At 42.5% G+C, this 24587-nt stretch overlaps 1 protein-coding gene across 1 annotated transcript in view; it reads right to left on the bottom strand.

The window, feature by feature from the left end:
• Positions 1-24587, bottom strand: part of LOC120027818 (vacuolar protein sorting-associated protein 41 homolog) — a 30969-nt gene that overhangs the window by 1043 nt on the left and 5339 nt on the right. The window contains exons 2-26 of the mRNA XM_038972865.1: positions 18728-18766; positions 16970-17077; positions 15483-15560; positions 15320-15394; positions 14101-14163; positions 13867-13932; positions 12199-12318; positions 11756-11969; positions 11543-11640; positions 9842-9971; positions 9576-9691; positions 9378-9434; positions 4875-4936; positions 4633-4714; positions 4329-4421; positions 4067-4194; positions 3797-3941; positions 3454-3495; positions 3307-3357; positions 3063-3200; positions 2722-2776; positions 2377-2517; positions 2140-2276; positions 1711-1810; positions 1542-1586 (exon numbers count right to left, since the gene is read on the bottom strand). Of these exons, the coding sequence (XP_038828793.1) occupies positions 1542-1586; positions 1711-1810; positions 2140-2276; positions 2377-2517; positions 2722-2776; positions 3063-3200; positions 3307-3357; positions 3454-3495; positions 3797-3941; positions 4067-4194; positions 4329-4421; positions 4633-4714; positions 4875-4936; positions 9378-9434; positions 9576-9691; positions 9842-9971; positions 11543-11640; positions 11756-11969; positions 12199-12318; positions 13867-13932; positions 14101-14163; positions 15320-15394; positions 15483-15560; positions 16970-17077; positions 18728-18766 (2383 nt within the window). The remainder of the gene's footprint in view (positions 1-1541; positions 1587-1710; positions 1811-2139; positions 2277-2376; positions 2518-2721; positions 2777-3062; positions 3201-3306; positions 3358-3453; positions 3496-3796; positions 3942-4066; positions 4195-4328; positions 4422-4632; positions 4715-4874; positions 4937-9377; positions 9435-9575; positions 9692-9841; positions 9972-11542; positions 11641-11755; positions 11970-12198; positions 12319-13866; positions 13933-14100; positions 14164-15319; positions 15395-15482; positions 15561-16969; positions 17078-18727; positions 18767-24587) is intronic.

Here is a 24587-nt window from a genome sequence, read left to right as displayed (position 1 = left end):
CACATTGTAGGATTTTTAATGAATTTATTTGCAAATTATGGTGGAAACTAAGTATTTGGTCAATAACAAAAGTTTCTCAATACTTTGTTATATACCCTTTGTTGGCAATGACAGAGGTCAAACGTTTTCTGTAAGTCTTCACAAGGTTTTCAGACACTGTTGCTGGTAATTTGGCCCATTCCTCCATGCAGATCTCCTCTAGAGCAGTGATGTTTTGGGGCTGTTGCTGGGCAACATGGACTTTCAACTCCCTCCAAAGATTTTCTATGGGGTTGAGATCTGGAGACTGGCTAGGCCACTCCAGGACCTTGAAATGCTTCTTACAAAGCCACTCCTTCGTTGCCCGGGCGGTGTGTTTGGGATCATTGTCATGCTGAAAGACCCAGCCACGTTTCATCTTCAATGCCCTTGCTGATGGAAGGAGGTTTTCACTCAAAATCTCACGATACATGGCCCCATTCATTATTTCCTTTACACGGATCAGTCGTCCTGGTCCCTTTGCAGAAAAACAGCCCCAAAGCATGATGTTTCCACCCCCATGCTTCACAGTAGGTATGGTGTTCTTTGGATGCAACTCAGCATTCTTTGTCCTCCAAACACGACGAGTTGAGTTTTTACCAAAAGTTCTATTTTGGTTTCATCTGACCATATGACATTCTCCCAATCTTCTTCTGGATCATTCAAATGCTCTCTAGCAAACTTCAGACGGGCCTGGACATGTACTGGCTTAAGCAGGGGGACACGTCTGGCACTGCAGGATTTGAGTCCCTGGCGGCGTAGTGTGTTACTGATGGTAGGCTTTGTTACTTTGGTCCCAGCTCTCTGCAGGTCATTCACTAGGTCCCCCCGTGTGGTTCTGGGATTTTTGCTCACCGTTCTTGTGATCATTTTGACCCCACGGGGTGAGATCTTGCGTGGAGCCCCAGATCGAGGGAGATTATCAGTGGTCTTGTATGTCTTCCATTTCCTAATAATTGCTCACACAGTTGATTTCTTCAAACCAAGCTGCTTGCTTACCTATTGCAGATTCAGTCTTCCCAGCCTGGTGCAGGTCTACAATTTTGTTTCTGGTGTCCTTTGACATCTCTTTGGTCTTGGCCTTAGTGGAGTTTGGAGTGTGAATGTTTGAGGTTGTGGACAGGTGTCTTTTATACTGATAACAAGTTCAAACAGGTGCCATTAATACAGGTAACGAGTGGAGGACAGAGGAGCCTCTTAAAGAAGAAGTTACAGGTCTGTGAGAGCCAGAAATCTTGCTTGTTTGTAGTTGACCAAATACTTATTTTCCCACCATAATTTGCAAATAAATTCATTAAAAATCCTAATGTGATTTTCTGGATTTTTTTTTCTCATTTTGTCTGTCATAGTTGAAGTGTACCTATGATGAAAATTACAGGCCTGTCTCATCTTTTTAAGTGGGAGAACTTGCCCAATTGGTGGCTGACTAAATACTTTTTTGCCCCACTGTATAATACAGAAGTGTAGACACTATATATGAATATGCGACATTTTCTGTATAATGCTAAATAAGGTAAGCCCACCTGATGGTAATATTGAAGCGTGACAGGATTCACAGATGTTCTCTTCTGAAAAAGACACAAACAATTCAAACACAAACAATAAAAACACATTAAAACTAATGCTTAACGAAGTCATTATGTTCCAACTCCACAGTTTGCACATAAACACGCAAAACAAAAAACTACCCACCATCCACCCTGACCCCTCTCATCTGAGTCCTATGCATCTTCTGGAGCAGTGACAACGAGTCAGCCACTAAGATCTTCTTACAACCCTCCCGGAGCAAGATCTGAGAGACAGTGAAACAAAACCGTTTAAGAGGCAAGGCTGTTGTTACAGTGATATTCTAGGTACACTATGTGATGGCTGATATTTTGACATATAATACATTTATCCTATTTCATTGGAAATGTGTTTTTTGCATATCCCGCTATCCCTTAGACACCCTCTGAGAGTGGGGTCACGGACAGGGTCATCCATTATCGACGGCGACCCTGGAGTAATTAGGGGTACGTGCATTGCTCAAGGGCACATTGACAGATTTTTCACCTCGTCGGCCCAGGGATTCGAACTAGTGACCTTTCGGATACTGGCCCAACGCTCTAACCGCTAGGCTACCTGCAGGTTGTAGTCTTGGAGGATCTTGACCAGTGAGTCTCTGAGGTTAGGAATCTCCATGCCCTCCTTTATGCGGTGGATGAGTAAAATGGGATCCACATGTGTCCCAATGTTATTGAGGAGACCAGTAATGAAGGCTTGAGAGAGGAAAAAGACAGAAACTTAAAATGACACCTGTGGAAACACTATGCAGTAGGCCTGATCATTTGAAAGTGCTTCTGTATTCACGTGACTTACGTGGCTTATCGATGGAATACGAGATGAGATCCTCCCACAGCTCAGCGTCATCCTGCTCCTTGGCGAACTCTATGGCCTTGTCCACATCCTCCAGTTCCTCCATGATCATCTGAAGAGCCCGTCTACAGTTCCCCATTCTGCCTATGAAGGACAAGTTACAGTGGGTCAGTTTCCTCAGACCAAACGCAATTAGTTACCCGGCTGGCTGGAGGTTTAGTTCAGCTTGTCCCCATATCTAAAAGCATTTCTAACAATTTCTAAAGCACTTATGAGCATTTATAACCAGTTCTAATGGCTTATTCATTAACGTTATTAATGTCACAGAAACTGTAAGGGGACACTTACTGAGCAGGAAGACAGTTTCCTCTACAAAGTTTCTCTCCTGACAAATTTCCAGAGCCTAAAAAAAGATAAGACAGTTGCAACACACTTGAGTTTTAGAAGTAAGACGATTAATTATTCTTCTAATGTAGTAATCTGACATACACGATAAGATAATATACATCTAAATTCGAAGAAATGTACTTCGTCCCATGTGTAACTCTGTGTTGTTGTTTGTGTCGCACTGCTTTGCGTTATCTTGGCCAGGTCGCAGTTGTAAATGAGAACTTGTTCTCAACGGGCCTACCTGGTTAAATAAAAGGCGAAATAAATTTGAGCACACAGTTTTGAAAGTGTCTCAGTACCTTTTCTAGTGGGCAGTGGATGCTGTCTCTCAGGAATGGCAGTAGGTTGGGCCGATCGTATTCAGCATACAGGCCAATTTGTCTCTCATGGTACCGCTGACCCTTGTGGTGGTCCCTCTTGAATAGTTTGTGGAGATACTGAGAGAAGGAGGTGAAATGCCACGTTAAACACCATTTTCAAAATCAAGATAATCATAGGAAATTAAAAACGTATAATCACTAAAGAACTTGTAGTGCGACTCACAATGTGTAGCAGCTCGGGCCTGTCCCTGAGTTCCTCCACCACTCTGTCAATCTGTAGAACATTGACGACAGAAACATCATTAGCAAACAGCATGCGCTTTCATTTGAAACTCTCCAAGAAAGATTAAGGGAAGCCAAGTACACATACCGATATTTTGTCTTCGTTATCCAGGAGCATGTCGACAGCTTTCTGACAACACAAATGAAAAGGCCATTCTTCAGACAAGGAGACACACAAAGTGACTTATGACCTTTGTGGCCAGACAATCCAAACGCAATAAGAGCTGTGTGTACGAGGCACAAGGACTCAAGACAGAGGTTTTCCATGACTTTTGCACAGTTTAAAGCACTCAAAGACTGACTTTCAAAAAAGGCAAGTTGATATTACCTGGACAATTACACGCATAACACAGCCTTAAACAGTAGCGAGGTCCTATGATACAGTAAGGAGTCTACTTAATAAAACAATTGGGCATGTGCTGGCGAACCACCTCTTTATCGAAGTCCACAAGGAGCACAATCTTGTCTTCTATGGAGGAGAAGAGGTCGTGTTTGTGGATCAGCTGGTAAACGTCTTTATGCCTCAGTCTCAGGTAGATCTCCAGGGCTCGGTCATATCGCTGGTCATATGTATACCTGCACGGACAGAAGAAACACACAGCTTAGTGGTACTATATATATCTCAGAGGAAAATAAGCATTGCAGCAATTGAGAGGTAATGAAGTATATCAAAATGCTCAAACCAGTATAGAGGCACTCACAGTTCAGCCAGTGTGGTGAGCAGGGTGCTGTTCATGGGGTCCTTCTTGAGGTGGTCGGTGACTGCCTGAACAATGGTCATGTTATTGTAGAGCTCTCCTGGCCACTCACGGATCAACGTGGCAAAGCCCTTGGAGAAAGAGGTTGCAGAGAGAGGCTGGTTACTGCTATTCAATTTGGTTCTTCTTGAGTACCTGTTCTAATACGAGTTATAATTTAAGGCAGTAAGAAGACCACCAGACCATCAGGAACAGACAGACATACCTCATAGTCTGACTTTAGAAACTCATGTAAGATCATCTCATAGATTGCAGGTCTGAGACGCAGGTCCCCTCTAGGCAAGTACTGACTGATGGCCTGAAGAGGCAGAGACAGGAGGAGATGTGGGAAAACAAAAGGAGAGAGACGGGAGGGGGGGAGTTACATGAGGGAAAGAAAACGATAGAGAGAATTACAACAGTCAATACTGAGGGCAATACTGAGAGTATTGTTAATTCAAAAACTTGCTCAAAGTCTGTAATGCCATAATTTCCCACAAGTTGCACGGTCACAATGTGGCCTGACTCACCTTCAACTGCCCAATGGTTTTAAACCTGTACACCTCATTCTCCCAGAGTTCCATGTTTTTTCCCAGCACCTTCTGACACTTCCTGGACTTAAAAGAACACGAGAGAGAGAGAGAACACGAGACAGACAACACGAGAGAGAGAGAGAGAACGAGACAGAGAGAAAATAATCACCACATCTACTCCTTACACTGGTATTTTGCAGAAGAAAAACTAAACTGAAATAACTAAAAGGCTGTAGTACCTGGCAGCGGTGTCATAGTCACCTTTCTCCACCAGGTGATTGATGTAGGCCATCCCAATTTTCTGATTACAAAAGAAAAGACACTCCATGAGGGAACACAACATGAGTAATGGACTGTATCATCTGTAATTTCATCAAATGTTGTTTCCAAAAATCTACTTCACTCTTTTCCTTGACCTCAACAGATCTGTAACTCATTATTAATGTCAAGAAATCCTATAAAACCACAGCCCCATCTACCTTAAAGTGAAGAAAGTAGAGGTCTTAGATTTTCACTAGAAAACTAAGGGATCGCAGTGTGTCAAGGCTTGAAGACATGTAGTGAACTCCAAAAATATTGGGAAAGTGACCATTTTTTCCACGAGCACTGGATGGATTTGAAATGATAATGGATTTGAAATGATAATGACTGAGGTTAAAGTGCAGACTGTCAGCTTTAATCCATATCAGGTGAATCGTTTAGAAATTACAGCACTTTTTGTACTTAGCTTCCCCCCCCCCCCCAATTTAGGGGACAAATTCACTTGTGTGTGTATTAAAGTAGTACAAATTTACATATTTGGTGGATGCTACCATGCTTACGGATAATCCTGACTGAATCGTGAATAATGATGAGTAAGAAAGTTAGATGCACAAATATCAAAACCCCAAGACATGCTAACCGCTCAACATTACAATAACTGGTGAAGTGAGCATTTTTGGGGGAAATTATATTTGTGCATCTGTAACTTTCTCACTCATCATTATTCACGATTCATTCCGGATTATCTGTAGTTATGGCAGCATCCACATTAATGTAGAAGTGTTGAGAAACATACCTGTATTCTATTCTTATTTACAATAGTGACACCAAAATGACAATACATTATTTACCTCGCCCTCCATTTGTCAAATCTGACCATAACTATCCTCCTGATTTCTACTTACAAGCTAAAATTAAAGCAGGAAGCGCCCTCCCGGGTGGCGCAGTGATCTAGGGCACTGCATCGCAGCGCTAGCTGCGCCACCAGAGACCCTGGGTTCGCGCCCAGGCTCTGTCGCAGCCGGCCGCGACAGGGAGGTCCGTGGGGCGACGCACAATTGGCCTAGCGTCGTCCGGGTTAGGGAGGGTTTGGCCGGTAGGGATATCCTTGTCTCATCGCGCACCAGCGACTCCTGTGGCGGGCCGGGCGCAGTGCGCGCTAACCAAGGGAGCCAGGTGCACAGTGTTTCCTCCGACACATTGGTGCGGCTGGCTTCCGGGTTGGAGGCGCGCTGTGTTAAGAAGCAGTGCGGCTTGGTTGGGTTGTGTTTCGGAGGACGCATGGCTTTCGACCTTCGTCTCTCCCAAGCCCGTACGGGAGTTGTAGCGATGAGACAAGATAGTAATTACTAACAATTGGATACCACGAAATTGGGGAGAAAAGGGGGTCAAAATAAATAAAAATAAAAATATTTTTTAAAAAGCAGGAAGCACCAGTGACACGGTCCATAAAAAAGTGGTCAGATGAAGCAGATGCTAAACTATAGGACTGTTTTGCTAGCACAGACTGGAATATGTTCTGGGATTCTTCCGATGGCATTGAGGAGTACACCACATCAGTCACTGGCATTATAAATAGGTGCAGAGGACTTCATCCCCAAAGTGACTGTACGTACATACCCCAACCAGAAGCCATGGATTACAGGCAACATTCACACTTAGCTAAAGGGTAGAGCTGCCACTTTCAAGGAGCGGGACTCTAACCCGGAAGCTTCTAAGAAATCCCGCTATGCCCTCTGACGAGCCATCAAACAGGCAAAGCGTCAATATAGGACTAAGATCGAATCGTACTACCCCGGCTCTGACGCTCGTCGGATGTGGCAGGGCTTGCAAACTATCACAGAATAAAAAGGGAAGCACAGCCAAGAGCTGCCCAGTGACACGAGCCTACCAGACAAGCAAAATAACTTCTATGCTCGCTTCGAGGCAAGTAACACTGAAACATGCATGAGCACATTAGCTGTTCCGGATGACTGTGTGATCACGCTCTCCGCAGAAGATGTGATTAAGACCTTTAAACAGGTCAACATTCACAAGGCCGCTGGGCCAAACGGATTACCAGGATGTGTACTCCGAGCATGCGCTGACCAACTGGCAAGTGTCTTCACTGACATTTTCAACCTCTCCCTGTCTGAGTCTAATACCAACATGTTTCAAGCAGACCACCATAGTCCCTGTGCCCAAGAACACTAAGGAAAGCTGCCTAAATGACTACCGACCCGTAGCACTCACATCTGTAGCCATGAAATGCTTTGAAAGGCTGGTCATGGCTCACAACGCCATTATCCCAGAAACCCTAGACCCACTCCAATTTTCATACCGCACTAACAGATCCACAGATGATGTAATCTATATTGCACTCCACACTGCCCTTTCCCACCTGGACAAAAGGAACACCTATGTGAGAATGCTATTCATTGACTACAGCTCAGCGTTCAACACCATAGTGCCCTCAAAGCTCATCACTAAGCTAAGGACCCTGGAACTAAACACCTCTCTCTGCAACTGGATCCTAGATTTCCTGACGGGCCGCCCCCAGGTGGTAAGGGTATGTAACAACTCCAACACCATCATTAAGTTTTCTGATGACAACAGTGGTAGGCTTGATCACCGACAACGATGAGACAGCCTATAGGGAGGAGGTCAGAGACCTTGACCGTGTGGTGCAAGAACAACAACCTCTCCCTCAATGTGATCAAGACTAAGGAGATGGATTGTGGACTACAGGAAAAAGAGGAAGAATCACGCCCCCCTTCTCATCGACGGGGCTGTAGTGGAGCAGGTTGAGAGCTTCAAGTTCCTTGGCACCCACATCACCAACAAACTAACATGGTGCAAGCACACCAAGACAGTCGTGAAGAGGGCACGACAAAACCTATTCCCTCTCAGGAGACTGAAAAGATTTGGCATGGGTCCTCAGATCCTCAAAAAGTTTTACAGCTGCACCATCAAGAGCATCCTGACGGGTTGCATCACTGCCTGGTATGGCAACTGCTCAGCCTCCGACCGCAAGGCACTACAGAGGGTAGTGCGTACGGCCCAGTACATCACCGGGGTCAAGCTTCCTGCCATCCAGGACCTCTATACCAGGTGGTGTCAGAGGAAGGCCCTAAAAAATTGTCAAAGATTCCAGCCACCTAGTCATAGACTGTTCGCTCTGCTGCCGCACGGCAAGCGGTTCCGGAGTGCCAAGTCTAAGTCCAAGAGGCTTCTAAACAGCTTCTACCCCCAAGCCATAAGACTTCCGAACAGCTACCCAGACTATTTGCACCCAACCCCCCCACTGCTACTCTCTGTTATTATCTATGCATTGCCACTTTAATAACCCTACCTGCACATACATAATTACCTCGACACCAGTGCCCCCGCACATTGACTCTGTACCGGTACCCCCTGTATATAGCCCCGCTATTGTTATTTACTGCTGCTCTTTAATTATTTGTTTTTCTTATCTCTTACTTTTTTTTTTTTGTATTTTCTTAAAACTGCATTGTTGGCTAAGGGCTTGTAAGTAAGCATTTCACTGTAAGGTCTACACCTGTTGTATATTGTGTACTATGAATACAGGACTAAACTCAACTTTTTGTACTTTAATACGCATATGTGAATTTGTCCCAATACTTTTGGTCCCCTAAACTGGGGGGACTATGTACAAAAAGTGTAGTAATTCCTAAACAGTTCACCCATATGGATGAAAATACCCTCAAATTAAAGCTGACAGTCTGTACTTTAACCTCAGTCATTGTATCATTTCAAATATAAAGTGCTGAAATACAGAGCGCCCCCCAAATAACTGTTTGTCACTATCCCAATACTATGAGCTCACTATGGTAAACGCAAATAGTATTTAAGTACTACAGGTTGAATATTCAGGTCAGATGCTGCTAGGGTTCACCCCATTAAGTAAATGAGTGAAACACAGTAAAGGTACTGCATTTACTGGCTCCCAAAGTTTTTTTTTTAAACCCATAAAATGCTTGTAAGTAAGTTAGGACATGGTTTGAAAAAAAAAAAATATATATATATATATTTTTTTAAAGAGGTCTAGCCTTCCATCCAAGGAGCAACAGCATTCCAGAAAGAGCAATACAAACTGTTCATAATCCTTGGGCCAGGAAAAACATTTTAAAATGTAACCTGATTATTTTAGTAAGAAAAAAAAGAGAGCCAATGAGGCTTCTTTCACTGCAGCACAGTGAGAAAGGAGAAAACGGGTTTGTAGCTAGTGTGTGTGAGACATGAGAGAACCTGTATGAGGGGACAGGTGCACAGGCGATGTGTCCTCTGCAGTTTAGGGTTAGCAATAGGTATGGTCGGATGTGCAAGGTAATATTCATACTGTTAATTTGCTGAATTGGGTTGGGATTTGGTCAAATACATACGTGTAGGTAAAATAGGAGTAGGAATAACACATGAATAGCAAGGAATTGCACTATTCTGGGTAGGAATAGCACTCGACATGTCCAATGCCTATACAGTACCTGGACTTCATGGCGTTTAATGTTCTTGAAGCTGATCTCGGCAGCCATCAGAGCTTCCTGTGAGAGAGAAAATACGTTTTGGTAACACGGTAACAACCGACAGTTATAATGCATTAGTACTGAACACAGAAGATATAGCGCAGCAAAATACAAAGTCCCCACATGAAGTCTGCTTGATTGGATGATTATAACACCAACCTCATACTTCTTCTTGTCCAGCAGCCAGTCAATGTGGTCATCTTGGTCTCTCTCTTTGGCCACCACAATGTCTTTAGGGCTGATGATGTAGTAGAGCGATTCTCCCTCGGAATGTTCTGTTGACACATGAAGGTACAGGACAGAGAATGCTGGAATGATCTTTAGTGAATGATATATCCTGCACAGTAGTTTATAGTAGCTAGATTAATCTGTAAATACAGAGTGTCACTGAGTAGTGTTTGCCGGGGCTTTTCTGATTGGCTCACCCAGTCGGTAGTCTCGACATTCGTTCTCCTGGAAGTTGCGGACGGTCAGGGCGTCTGATGAGATTTCCTCGTAGCCCTCTGGAAGAGGCTGGATGATGTCCAGACAAGGCCGCGCTCGGAACTCCTCCTCCTGATCACACACAAATGGTATATAAAAGTGGTTCCAGAAAGTATTCACACTAAACTTGATTTTTTTATTACAAAGTGGGATTAAAATGGATTTGTCATTTTTTGTTAATGATCTACTCAAAATACTCTGTAAAGTGGACGAAAATGTAAAACATTGTATTAATGAAAAATAAAACACTAATATATCCTGATTAGATAAGCATTCACCACCGAGTATATATTAGAAACGCCTTTGGCAGTGAGTACAGCTGTGAGTTTTGGGGGGCAAGTCTCTAATAGTTTTGCACACCTGGATTGTGCAATATTTTTCCATTATTTATTTTTTATTCTTCAAGCACTGTCAAGTTGGTTGTTGATAATAGCTAGACAGCCATTTTCAAGTCAAGCCGGCTTAAGTCAAAACTGTAACTCAGGAGCATTCAATGGCGTCTTGGTAAGCAACTTCAGTGTAGATTTGGCCTTGTGTTTAAGATTTTGTCTTGCTGAAAGGTGGATTTGTCTTCCAGCATTCTGAACCAGGTTTTTCCTCTAGGATATTGCCTGTGCTTAGCTCATTTCCATTTATTTTTATCCTAAAAATCTTTTTCCTCCTTGTAGATGATAAGCATACCCATAACATTATGCAGCCACCACCGTGCTTGAAAATATGCCACAAACATAACGCTTTGTATTCAAGACAAAAAGTACATTTCTTTGCAGTATTACTTAAATGTTGCAAACAGGATGCATATTTTATTTTCACTCTGTCATTTAAGTTAGAATTCTGGAATAACTACAATGTTGTTGATCCATCCTCAATTCTCATACCACAATCACTAAACTCTGTAACTGTTTTAAAATCACCATTGGCCTCATGATGAAATCCCTGAGCGGTTTCCTTCCTCTCCGGTAACTGAGAAAGGAAGGATGCATGCATTGATAGACCATCCAAAGCCTAATTTATAACTTAACCATGCTCAAAGCGATATTCACTGTCTGCTTAATTTTCATATTTTTTTGTTGTTGACATCTACCAATCAGTGCCCTTCTTTGCAAGACATTGGAAAACCTCCCTGGTCTTTGTGGCTGAATCGGTGCTTGAAATTCTCTACTCGATTGAAGGACCTTACAGATACAGATAATTGTATGTGTGGGATACAGAGGTGGGGTAGTCATTTAAAAGTAATGTTAACCACTATTATTGAATACAGAATGTGTCCATGCAACTTATGTGATATTTACTCCTGAACTTACTTAGGGCAGCCATAACAATGGTGATGAATACTTGACTGAAGACTTTATGTGGTACTGTGAATACTTTCACTTTGACTTTATGTGGTACTGTGTGTAGAACAGTGACAAAATCTCAATCTGAATCCATTTTACAATCAGGCTGTAACACAACAAAATGTGGGAAAAGTCAAATGGGTGCGAATACTTTTACTTTAGACAAACACACGCACGCACCAGCGAGCGCGCACAGACAGACGCAAACACACACATACAGAAAATATCAACATTTAAATACCATGGCTGTGACCGCTTAAGCCATTCCACCATGCAACATATCTACTGTTTCTAACCAAACATTACCATGTGATCAGAGTTCTCCTTCACAAAGTACAGGGTGACCAGCTGGTCTGCTAGAGGCGCCAGGCCACTGATGAAGAACTCAGTTTCAAACGCAGACACTGCGAGAGAAGAAACCCACATTACTACAACTCTAAACTAATGCTCTTACCCCCGCATTATATTACATTGAAAGTTCGACAAAACATTTTGTTATTCAACAATACATGTTCCCACCAATTTCCACATAACGGCTAGGAAGGTCTCTCAACTCTGTGTGGCCCCTCTCCTTCACAACACAGATCTTAATGGAGGAGCCCCAGCCGATGATGAGGGTGGAGTTGTCTTTCCAGCACAGACTGCAGGGGTACATATCAGGCCGCAGGCTGACGTTATCCCGCAGGACGTTGGTGATTCGCTGTTTGGTGCTGATGTCATAAATCTTCACCCCCTGGAAGAGACCGAGACAAACAGAGCATGTTCACTATCTGTACATCTAATGCACTAATCTATGTAAGTTGACATGCTATATGATGCAATAAAAATCCTAACAGATACAAGAAAGTAAATGATCATCATTATCATAATGATGAAATATATAAATATAAATTAAACCACAAACTATTCACCGTGTTTCTTGTTGCCACGTATCTGCAGCTGTGACGGTTATCCTTACTTACCATATTGTTGGCCCAGGCGATGAGATTGGCCCTCCATTGGACGTTAGTGATGGTGCCCTCCCCCTCATGCAGAATGGAGGTCTTCCAGCGGTTCAGCCAGTTCTTCTCGTACAGCAGCAGCTTGGGAAGGACACATTTAAAAAACTCACATCAGAATCACGTGTGTCACCAATGATATCCAAATCAGCACCACTGTTTCAAAAACAGACACAAACAATCGTGTCCTTGGTACGGTGGTTTGTGGTTCTGTATTTCCACCACCAGAGGGCAGTAGAGCACAGGGACAGGAGGGTAGTCTGTTGTGTCAGTGGGCCTCACAGAGCGGGAGGATTGTGTTTAACTCTATCATAAACGTTAAGTAAACAGACACTGTGTTTTCCAACTTAGTTCAACTCAGTGAGCAGACATGATCCATCTTCACATGATTCAACTAACCTATCAGTGTGTATGTATGACATGATGTGACAAAAGAAGTGGAAGGGAAATCTAAAGATTGCATTAAAGATGTGGTCTTGAAACATGGATCACCTTCATAATAAAAGACTGACAAAATCAATTCCTGATTACTTAATTACTTCAGTAGGTTTGACAGAAAGCTTTTTCGAAATCACTTTGATTCTCGTCAATGGCTTTGAGACAATGATGGCTGTAATCACTCTTTCCAGTCATTATGTAGACTGACGGAGGCGTCACCTCAAAGGCCATATACATAAAAAGCCTTTCAGGCCCTTTAAAAGCATCTCTCAGTGTCATACAGATGGATGTACAATACCATATAGGTATTATGTTCTGGGGAGTGAGATGAGAGAGAGCCCCGGCCTCTCTAATTCAAAAAAAAGTCTGAAAATGTTAACAGTTCTCTCCAAAGAGAGGATATAACACTGGCAGAACTGTGGAGACAGAATTGAATTGCCTTTGACAGGATGTGGCTCCAGTTGAGGCTTATTGATTTTCATCACAGGGCGCTTTATGGAGGGTCTTGAGAACAGGGAGAGGAAAGAAATCAGTACCAATTGAAAGAAAATGGTTACACTAACAATGAGCGTTTCCTAAGAAAAGAAAGGTGGATTGGATGATTCCAGAAGCTCTCTCTCACCAGTGCTGTAGATATGTATACATCTTGTTTTTTTCTCCCCAATGGTCATTGAAATATAGTACTTGTACAGATTTTTGGTCTATTTTAATCATTTATACTAAGTGATGCTGCAGACTGCAAGTCTTTGTAACTCAAAAGGGAACATTAATACCTAATAAAGATCAAGTGTTTTCTGAGTCTGAGACAAATTAGAGAAGAGACTGCTGTGTGCCTGCCTGTCCAGGACCCTAAGACTTTGGGCCTTCCTGATAATGACATCTATTTGGTGTGCTTGTGAAGCATTGCCTTTCAAACACTGTTGAGCGAGCAGCACTTTGTGAAAATGGGCCGTTCTCCCCGGAGTGCACTCCAGACGAGAGACAGGGGAAAGTAAGAGCCTTTCACACCACCCAGCAAAAGCCTACAAGGGAGGAGGCTCACAAGAACAACATCTAAATGAATTCATTTTGAAAAACAACGGCTAATATCCTATCCGCATTAGCTAACGCTCAACAGTTTTCAACTACACTGCTAGCACTGTTGAGATGGGCTATACACTGAAATTACATTGAAAAATACCTTTCAAATCTCACCTTGTTGCCTCCGGTGACAAATTGTTTGTAGCTTGAACTGCTGAACCGAGGGTGCAACGCCACCACCTGGAGAACATGGCGAGTGGATCCATTTTAGAACGCGTCAAGAGTTTAGAAGCAATGATGGGGGCTATCTTGAGACGCACTGAATATATTAGTATACCACCTTGTACATATAATCTCAACTAAAAAGTATGAAGTTAAAAGAAGTACAAGTATTTGACATCCGCTTACTTTGACAGGGCAGTCAAAGTTCTCATGGAAGCCCTCCCTTGTGTAGAGTCCAAACACTTGAACCTGCAATAGAGAAAGTGTAGAATGTCAGTATAAAAAAATAAAAATAAATCTGTACTGTGTTTGCAGCTGTTTCTGAGGCACTCTTGTGTATGCAGGGGGAGTTCTGGACAGCAAGACTGATTGGATCACTGCTACCCTTCCACTGGGTCACCAATTAGTGGCCAGGTTGAATCTCTGAACCCTCTGGTGCTTTGATACGAGCATCGTAATCTTTGGCTTTACCACAGCCGCAGTTACTGTAGTTACCGCAATACCTTATGAAACAATTACACTGTACCACAGCCTGACTGTCTGGGAGTCAAAAAAAGACAAAAGGAAAGTTTCAAAAAGAAACATCACGCCCTTTTTCACTCTCCATTTTCAATCCCATAGATGATTCAGGATTATTTGAAGGGATTGACACAGATTAATGGCAAACTGAATTGTTCGAGGATGAACAACTGCAGCGGCGTCGATTTTAATTGTCAACGCCACTTTCTGTGCGACAAGATCTTGTTTCGCCGCTGGAGTGCGAGCGAGGAGGCGATATCAGAGAGCATATCTGGACTGCAGGATCCATGAAGGATGGTAATAATGATCAGGAGAGGAGCGATAACAAGAAGGTAGAGAGCACTGAGAGGGTATCCATAGAGACCTGATGACTGACAGCCAGGCAGACAGATGGGAGAGTCTCCCCCCTTAGAACATGAACATGTGCTTGTTCAAAACCCTATACATTTGTAGATTTATGAAAGTAAACAGGTATGAGGAAGAAAAAGCTTCTGGTTTGTAAAACTTATGAGTACTAGGGCACATACCTGGAGAAAGGGAATTTAGAAATACGGTAACAAGTTCCATTAAATTCTAAATATGAACAAGAATATCCTTTGCTTTTGGCATTGATGAAATGAGTTCAACACATTATATAATTTCATGGTAAATGCAAAGTGACGTTCAACGTATTACACATAATACCTTGCCACTTAATGGTGGGGCAGAGATCGAGGCTACATTCCAAATGGCACCCTATTCCCTAATTGAATCAACGTTGTTTCCACGTAATTTCAATGAATTTACGTTGAACTAACGTGGAATAGACGTTGAATTGACATCTGTGCCCAGTGGAGTGTCACTCGTTCTGTACGGCCACCAGTTTGGAGCAGAGAGATGATCTCACCTTGCCGTCCTCAGAGCAGATCCCCATATGCTCTCCACTCTCATCCAGACTGATCTGGTTGATCTTCACTGGACTCTGAGGAGAGACCACAACAACATTGACACTGAATGACTGGGAACGTTCTGAGAGCAGGTGATTATTTGGAATTGAGTTGAGTACTTACAATTTCAAACTTCTGAGTCAGATTTCCTTGGATGTCCAGAAGGAAAACCTTCCCAAAGTGAGTGCCCAGTGCAAGGAACTGAAATGGAATAAACCTGAGATTAATCTTTAGGACAATTCAAGATTTTTAGCAAAAATGTGTACTACTGGTGAAAGCTGTGGCAAGAGGATTAAAAATGCACTCTGTCTAGCATAGCTGGGGAAGGCGAGTAGTGGGCTCTGGGGCAAAAACTGTGAAATTACAGAGGGTGGGAAAACCCTGTTTATTAAAGCAGACAGTGTGAAATGGTATTTTGTCTCTCAAATTAAAACGCTTAAACATAATACATGCGCTGTACATCTGGCTTCTCCTTGCGTCGCCAGCAACCCAACCACCGCCTCTCCTGCCCACCATAAAGCTATTATTTTCTACAGAGCAGCAACTGGTTTCCCACGTTTCCTGCTTCTGCACAGTATGTGAGTGTGTTGAAGTGTGTGTGTGTGTGTGAGAGAGAGAGTGTACGTATGTGTAGGTCCGCTGGGACAAGAAATTATAAAAACTGGGAGGCTTTTTGGTATTAGATTAAGTGTGCGTTCTTCCACACAGGCCCAGCTCGAGCCCCTCCCCCTAATCCCTCTCCCCTGTGTGTGCGGTGAGCCCACCATGCTTCAGTGCAGCCTATAATGAAATGCTTATATTTACAGGCACAGCTGAGCATGTCAGACAGAGCCCCTGCAATCTCCCCAAATAAAATACCCCAAAAATAAATAAATAAAGGGATCAACCTTGCGAGGCGGAGCGACTTTTAAAAATGATTTATTAGAATGGAATTGTTCAAATTAAATTCCGATTCAGGCAAGGAAAATATGAGGCAACATCAGGCAAAGCGGCGTGTTGGTGGTTTTATAGGTGCTGGGGGTTGGCTGGGTCGGGGGTTTGTGTCACAGTACAGGTAGCGTAGCTGGCAGGCGGTGCACAAGCACAAAAACACCGGGAAGAAGGAAAATCGGGTAAAATGTGGAATTTCTGCACAGCAATGTCTCTCACTCTGGCACGATTGCTTGTTTTTAGGATCAGGATCAGAGAGGAGAGAAAAAATAAATACGTGAAAATCAATAGTGGTTAATAAAACATCAGGTGAGCAGACGTAACCAGGTATGACTCGTCCTCTGTTCAGACGTGCATGAGTGCACGCGGTGCCATAACGATTAGCCATCCAGCTCAGAGATGGCCCGCTGAAAAACAGAAACGTTCAAAAAGAGAACATGGGAGCAAAAAGCTGAAAGAAACTGAAGAAGAAAGGGATAAAGAAAATGGCCGGCGGCAGCTGATGTGTACCTTCCCTGAGTGAAAGGGATGAGTGGAGGGTGTGGAAGAAATGGCCTGCCTCTCCATATTGTAGAAAGAGAATGCTAACCGACATTGAATATATCAAACGTGCGTAAACAATTACATTTTAAATCTAGTGTAGTTCAGCCAGCAAAGCTCTGCTAGGTTAGGACCTGTACCTTATCATGGACAGTCATACAGCTGGCAGCATCCTTTTGGAGAATCTCAGTCACCCCATTGGCCAGTCGCTCATACTTCAGCTTAGGCTCCTCCTCGCTGTCCTCTTCCTAGTTTGAAAGAGGGATTCAGTTAAAACAATCCAGCATAACTCGTCTATAATACACCGAATATTACACTGGCACAGATTCATGCATTCACCTTGCTGATAGGGAATCTGAATTTGGTATGGGAATTCCCTATCAGCAAGGTAGGAAATTCAATACAAAAATTCCATAGAAAATTCCCTTTCACCATCAGCAAGGTAAATGTTTCTAGATACACAAATAAACGTCCAAGGCCAGTCCACTCTCCATCTGTAACCAGATCATCCTTCCTCTCTACTGGCTGTGCCACACTGTCCCGGGAACATAAATTGATTACAACCCTCCTAGGAACCCCAAGCATATGTGCTGCTGCCATATTCTCCTGTTGTACATTTGCTGTCACAGCCTGAATATTCCCCATAACCCAGTTTATAACCAATGCTGCATAGACTGAGGCTGTCTATATGGTGCATCAACACAAAACAAAGACTGCTATTATCAGCACTATGGGAGAAGGTGGGGGGGGGGGGGGGGGGGGGGTTCAGTGTGTGGAAAGAATGTCATTTACAAGAACCATCCTTTCCCACTTTACACCAGCATGTCTATTTCCTGTTTATTCCCTTGTGAAATTTCTAATGCATGGGCGATTGTCACAGTTTTACAAAGCTATAACACAAAACAACAAATGTACACCCCATAGAGGGTCTACGGGCACTGTTTTTCAGACGTTTGTTAGTGTGGTAAATTTCCTTTTTGTTAGGTTTATGAAACTTTGCCACAACATCCCATTTCAATTAATATATATTAATATAGTCTAAATGTTTAATAGGGCATGATAAATCAAGGGTCTGATCAGAAAGTCATATTACAACAGCCCATGGGGGACACAATCAAGTGAACGTGAATCTGTCTAAAGAGTATGAACCAAGGGTCTGGTGGGAGTATGTAACTTGGTTCCGATCTAGCCATTCTGGCAAAGCCTTCAGCACATAGGCTACATTCTCACTTCATTCATCAAGTCGGTCTACTGACAACCCACTCACGGAGACAGGTGCCTAGCGAATGGGCAAGCTACACCACAATAACTAAATAAGCGGGGTCTTGTAGCGATTCAGAGGGGACATACAATCATGTAGTCCCAGGTGCTTGTTTACCTGTGAGTGTTAGTGTGCAGAGAGGATTCTGTTTGTGGACTGGTGATAGGGGGCAGGCAGACTTTTCATTTACTGGTGAAGATTTTCTTTCTCCATTCGGAATGGTTTTTCTTTGGGGAGTAGGGGGTGGAATTGCTCAATGTACTGGCTATTCCTTACATTTCATTCTCTGTATCATTTAAAGATAGGCTGCTCCACACCCTCCCTAGCAGTCTGACATGCTATATTTTATTTAGTGATTCCCACAACTGCACGCATCTCTGACATGGTCAGACATTTTATCTTCTGCTGTTAATCCAGACGATTTTCACAACATCTGGAAAATTGCATAATAACATCTCTAAATCTGCCTTGCTTTTGCTGTAAAAAAAAACAAACAACGTTGTTTGTTTACATGTGGGAAGAGAATAAATGCACAAACAGCACATACATTTTCTACAATTACTTTGGCCTAAATTAATCAAAAATGTTCCACTTTTTATTAGCGGGCCATATAGATAGTTTGCACACAGTATCTTACCTCAGAGTCATCTGTGGATTCTTCACTTGGTTTTCTTCCCTAGAAGACATACAATCGTGTTTGTTAAAAGACAAGAGAGATCTAAAGCAAAAATGACATTACATTATGGATGCAATGTTTGCTTTAGACCAGCTTCGTTTGAGTTTGACAGATAATTAGCCAAGTAAACCTCAACTACACAATGTACTTCACATCAACGGAGTTGAGCGGAGACGAGAGTGGGTGGAGTGTACCTCCGACTACATCGAGTCGCTCTCAGTCGATACGAGGAAACAGTCGGTGGTTGTATTTTATTATCGTTTTATTAAAAAGTATGGATTTCAGCAAACAAAGGAAGGCACACAGAGGACAAACATGGGTAGGCTACATGGTAAGGGTTTAAAAAGGGCAACTGCACTTCCTGATATGGCCTGGTTTTAGATTTGGTTCATTAAAGGGCAATTCCGCCACTTTTCAACCTCATATTCATCATTTCCAGCACCAAACCAGTGTCTACATACAGATAACTGCCAAAATAAAGGAAACACCAACACAAATTGTCTTAACATAGATTCTATAAGTGTCTGGAACTCTATTGAAGGGATGCGTCACCAATCTTCCTCAAGAAATTCCATCATTTGGTATTTTGTTGATGGTGGTGGAAAACCCTGTCTCAGGCGCCGCTCCAGAATCTCCCCTAAGTATTCAATTGGGTTGAGATCTGGTGAATGAGACGGCCAAGTCATACGGTTTACATAGTTTTCATGCTCATCAAACCATTCAGTGCCCTGTGGATGGGGGCATTGTCCTCCTATTGGGGCACAGCCCTGTGGATGGGGGCATTGTCCTCCTATTGGGGCACAGCCCTGTGGATGGGGGCATTGTCCTCCTATTGGGGCACAGCCCTGTGGATGGGGGCATAGCCCTGTGGATGGGGGCATAGCCCTGTGGATGGGGACATAGCCCTGTGGATGGGGACATAGCCCTGTGGATGGGGACATAGCCCTGTGGATGGGGACATAGCCCTGTGGATGGGGACATAGCCCTGTGGATGGGGACATAGCCCTGTGGATGGGGACATAGCCCTGTGGATGGGGACATTGTCCTCCTATGGGGGCATAGCCATGGTAGCCAAAATAATGGCCTGCCCAATATTTTTTATACATGACCCTAAGCATGATGGGATATTAATTAATCATGTTTTTTCTCAAAAACCTAGAATTGCACCGTTTTCACATGTTGACACTGGTATTGTGCTGGACATAATGCAAATGAGGTTGAAAAGTGGGGAAATTGCCCTTTAAGAAATGCTAGCGGCCATGACTGTGGTTTGATTGATGTGGGTGTCTCGTGTGTGTTCGCAGGTAGGAAGAGTTAGCCAAATGATTTCGCCAATTAGCTTCAACCGGCTGGTGTGCAACCGTGGCAAAGAAAGTTTGACTTGTCTTACAGATAAAAAGATTTAAAGCATATGCATAACCATGGTAGCAATTGAAAGGGACCAGTTAGTAAATAATGGGGAAATTATTAGACCAAAAAGGTGAGGACAACTAGATACAATCAATAGGGTAATGTTCGGATTCAATGTGCATTTTACATATACTTTTTGTGAACGAGATCTTAAAATACTATGGATACATTCAGTAACATGATAAGAATATTCCTGGACGATATGTTGTAGGTGCAACAGAAGACAAACACATTTTGAGGGTTTGAGTGAGAGGACTAACTAGTGTAGCCACTCTAAAGTGTTTCCTAAGTCATTTCAATGCACTTATGACAGAAAGAAGACTCTGCAACAGTAAGGTGCTTTCTATTCGCTCTAATCACTGTGCCACTGAGGAATTAAAGCAAGCAAACTTGTATTTGTTTTGTTTGGAACACAACCTTGCATCCCTGCCGTCATATAATTACTGTTGTGTCCATTCTAAATCGCAATCTGGGTCAGGTGGGCACAATTTTGTTGTTATATTGCCAACATGACTAGCGAAGTTATAAAATACGATACTACAGTGTTAGGCTTTCACAATGCAATTCAGGGAAACAAATCGTAATTTTGGTAAAGAGTCATGAGCCGTGGCGACTCGTCATTCAGGGCAGGTGGGGCAGAGCGTGTCACATATCAGTTTGCAAGCAATGTAAAAAAATATATATAACTCAGTTAATAAAGCTGCATACACACATGGTCTCTTTTGTTTTCTTGAGTAAGGCAGCTCCAAAATGCAGGTGTTTCAGCCTGGCTCAGTGCTCTCTGTGGTGGTGGGGCGAGCCAGCAGAAAATAGGAGCATTGCGCCGTGATTGACTCAGTGTTCTGTCACTCATGGGGACAGTACGTCATCGGCAAGTTTAAGTCCTTAGCAAGGGTAGACATCCAAAATTTCAGCCCTTTGGGTCTTGCCATAGAGTTATATTACAATTGCCCTTCCAAGAAGGCTCAAGGTCATTGGCCACAGATAAAATTAAGGTCAAATCACGTTATATCTACAGAAGCTTTGATTGGACTGATCATGTCAACATCTTACTTTCAAAGTCTTAGCTAGCAGTCATCATCATGAATAAAGTTGACAATCTACTGGCAAATCATTTTTAATCATATGAAGAGAAATAATGAAGAGAAATTGTAGATAAAATATATCGGTGCTCATCGACAATGAAAATTACACAACAAGTTGGAAATCGCAAATTCAACAATGAGTCGTTTTGAAGGAATCAATAGCTAACTGCAAGCATTGCAAAGCAACCACTAATCTGCTATTCAATGGAGTGGCTGTGTCCCCCCCCCCCCCCATTTCAAGGCCTACCTTCAAACTCAGTGCCTCTTTGCTTGACATCATTGGAAAATCCAAAGAAATCAGCCAAGACCTCAGAAAAAGAAATGGAGACCTCCACAAGTCTGGTTCATCCTTGGGAGCAATTTCCAAACGCCATGTTCATCTGTACAAACAATAGTACGCAAGTATAAACACCATGGGACCACACAGCCGCCATACCGCTCAGGAAGGAGACGAGTTCTGGCTTAAGGACAACAAAGTCAAGGTATTGGACTGGCCATCACAAAGCCCTGACCTCATCCTATAGAAAATGTGTGGGCAGAACTGAAAAAGTGTGTGTGAGCAAGGAGGCCTACAAACCTGACTCAGTTACACCAGCTCTGTCAGGAGGAATGGGCCAAAATTCACCCAACTTATTGTGGGAAGCTTGTGGAAGGCTACCCGAAACGCTTGACCCAAGGCAATGCTAACAAATACTAATTGAGTGTATGTAAACTTCTGACTCACTGGGAATGTGATGGGAAAAAAAGCTGAATAAATCACTAATATTATCACTAATATTATTCTGACAATTCAATTTTTTTTAATAAAGTGGTGATCCTAACTGACCTAAGACAGGGAAGTTTTACTAGGATTAAATGTCAGGAATTGTGAAAAACTGAGTTTAAATGTATTTGGCTAAAGTGTATGTAAACTTCCAACTTCAACTGTATGTATGCTGTAGCTAAGAAATGTAACACTAAGTGTATGTTGTGAAGTAAGCAGTTAGTAGCCCATGTGCTTCACCCTAATAATTTGGTCTATTTTCACCAACACGGTATTGTAAACACATCGTTCGTGGCCGGTGTGTGCTTGTTTGCCAACTTTTTTTGTACAACTTTGGCAGTGCTACTGAAAGTAGTGGTGGCGCTTGGCTTGCACGTGCAAATTTAGCACACACAACGTACTATAATAGAATTGTGTTATTTGACGTGTCAAATTAAAAGCTGATTTAACACGTCAAATAGTGTTGTATGACGTGTATCTTTTTTGAAACGCATAGACCCAAACTGCGTTCAATGTGCCTCACCCTAATAATTTGGTATATTTTCACCTCTTAATTTTGCCTCCTGTTCTAACTTGGTGGTGCACATGTAGCCTATAAGCTGTTTTAGAGAAATGTAATCATCAAATATTGTAAGAGCTCTCATTGTCTGTTTATATGCCCCCTTTATTTATCCTACGGTTCTGACTTGTACAGGGAGCACACTAAGAACGGCCCATGTTCGGAATTCTGACGCTGTTCATTTCAAAAGTGCTGAATAAATAGTTATGACTACGTCCATCCTAGCTCGCTCATTATTGTCTTAATCTAAATAAGAGATTGCCTCTTATCGTCCCCTTATGCCATAGTTTATACATCTTAATTGTCAGTAGAAAACACATTTGTTGAAGCAAGTCAGCCATGTTTTTTTTAAAGGCAGTAAAAAATGCTGAATGAACTGCTTCGATGCCAGACAAGGCTCCGCTGATAGCCAGGTGTAGCAGTAGTAAGATGTTGGGACTGCTGTTGGGACTCTGCTGTTGGGACAGCTTTATGTAGGCCCTAACAGTTTGTGGGCACCGTTTGTCACCGTTATAGTGAAATTAATGTATTGTTTAGTGTAGTGTAGTGGCATTCATCCCACTTCTTTCTTTTTGCCCCACCAAGATTTACATGCTAAAATAGCCACTGGTCATGAGTGCATTCAGCGTGCTGCGGCAAATTTTCTTCACAGTAGACAAACATACAGTGCCAATTTTAGCATGTAAATCTTGGTGGGGCAAACTCCACTTTTTTTTTTTTTTTTGATACATGCCAGCAAAGCCACTACACAACACTAAACAATACATTAATTGCCGTTTAACGGTGACAAACGGTGCCCACAAACTGTTAGAGCCTACATAAAGCTGTCCCAACAGCAGAGCTTTCCTTTCAGCACCATGGAGTGAATTCTTACCACTGCTACACCTGGCTATCAGGAGCCTTGTGAAACAGTTCATTCAGCCTCATTTACAACTTTTTTAAAAACCATAGCTGATTTGGCTGACTTGCTTAAACAAATGTGGTTTGTAAGTTGATAAGAGCCGCATTCTCCTTAAATAACAAACGCCAAATTAGTTTTTACCTTTGAACCATACAAACATTATTACATTTATGTTCAGTAAAACCATAACGTTCAATCTTATATCATTAACACTTAGAGCTAAGTATGAGCAAGTGAATTGAAGCAAAAATGGACACCAAGAGAAATTCTGATTGATTCTAGTTCAGATAAATTCAAGATGTTGAGGCCTTAATTTTACTCCTAAGTCACCACACACACACACACACACCACAGAGAGAGAGAGCGAGAGACCTATGTGGTCTAAAAAGGAAGGAAAATACAATCATGAGGATCCACTTTTCTATACCGAAGCACAGACAGCGCATTGCGCAAACAAAACAACTCTCGCAATATCAACTGGAATTACATGGGTCTATTACTGAACTGTTTGTTGAAAACAAATATTTGGTTACAAACCCAACGACATTATATAGCATCTCCTCCTCGTCAAGAAAAGCACATGAGCTAATTATAATACGCAAAGTAAGCAAAACAATGAAATCATTCCAACATTGCCTAAAATGATGAATACAATACTAATGAGATAGACCTATATAAGCAATAGGCCTATAACAATTATGATGTACAAACACCGGCATAAGGGAATGATGAGCGCATAAGAGGCAAGCCGAAATTTCGATTAAGACAATGAGCGAGCTAAGACAGACGTAGTCAATATAACGATTTGTTCAGCACTTTTGAAACGTACAGCGACAGAATTCCGAACATGGGCCGTTCTTAGAGTATTCTCCCTGTACACCAAGTCAGAACCATAGGATATATAAAGGGGGCATATAAGCAGACAGTGAAAGCTCTTAAAATATTCAATGATGACATTTCTATTAAACGGGCTAAGGCTACATGTACACCGACAATTTAAAAAATATATTTTTTATTTTATTTAACCAGGTAGGCTAGTTGAGAACAAGTTCTCATTTGCAACTGCAACCTGGCCAAGATAAAGCAAAGCAGTGTCACACAGA

The sequence above is a fragment of the Salvelinus namaycush genome, chromosome 33 (assembly GCF_016432855.1).
Source record: "Salvelinus namaycush isolate Seneca chromosome 33, SaNama_1.0, whole genome shotgun sequence".
NCBI lineage: Eukaryota > Metazoa > Chordata > Actinopteri > Salmoniformes > Salmonidae > Salvelinus > Salvelinus namaycush.
This window is presented reverse-complemented; position numbering and strand designations above follow the sequence as displayed.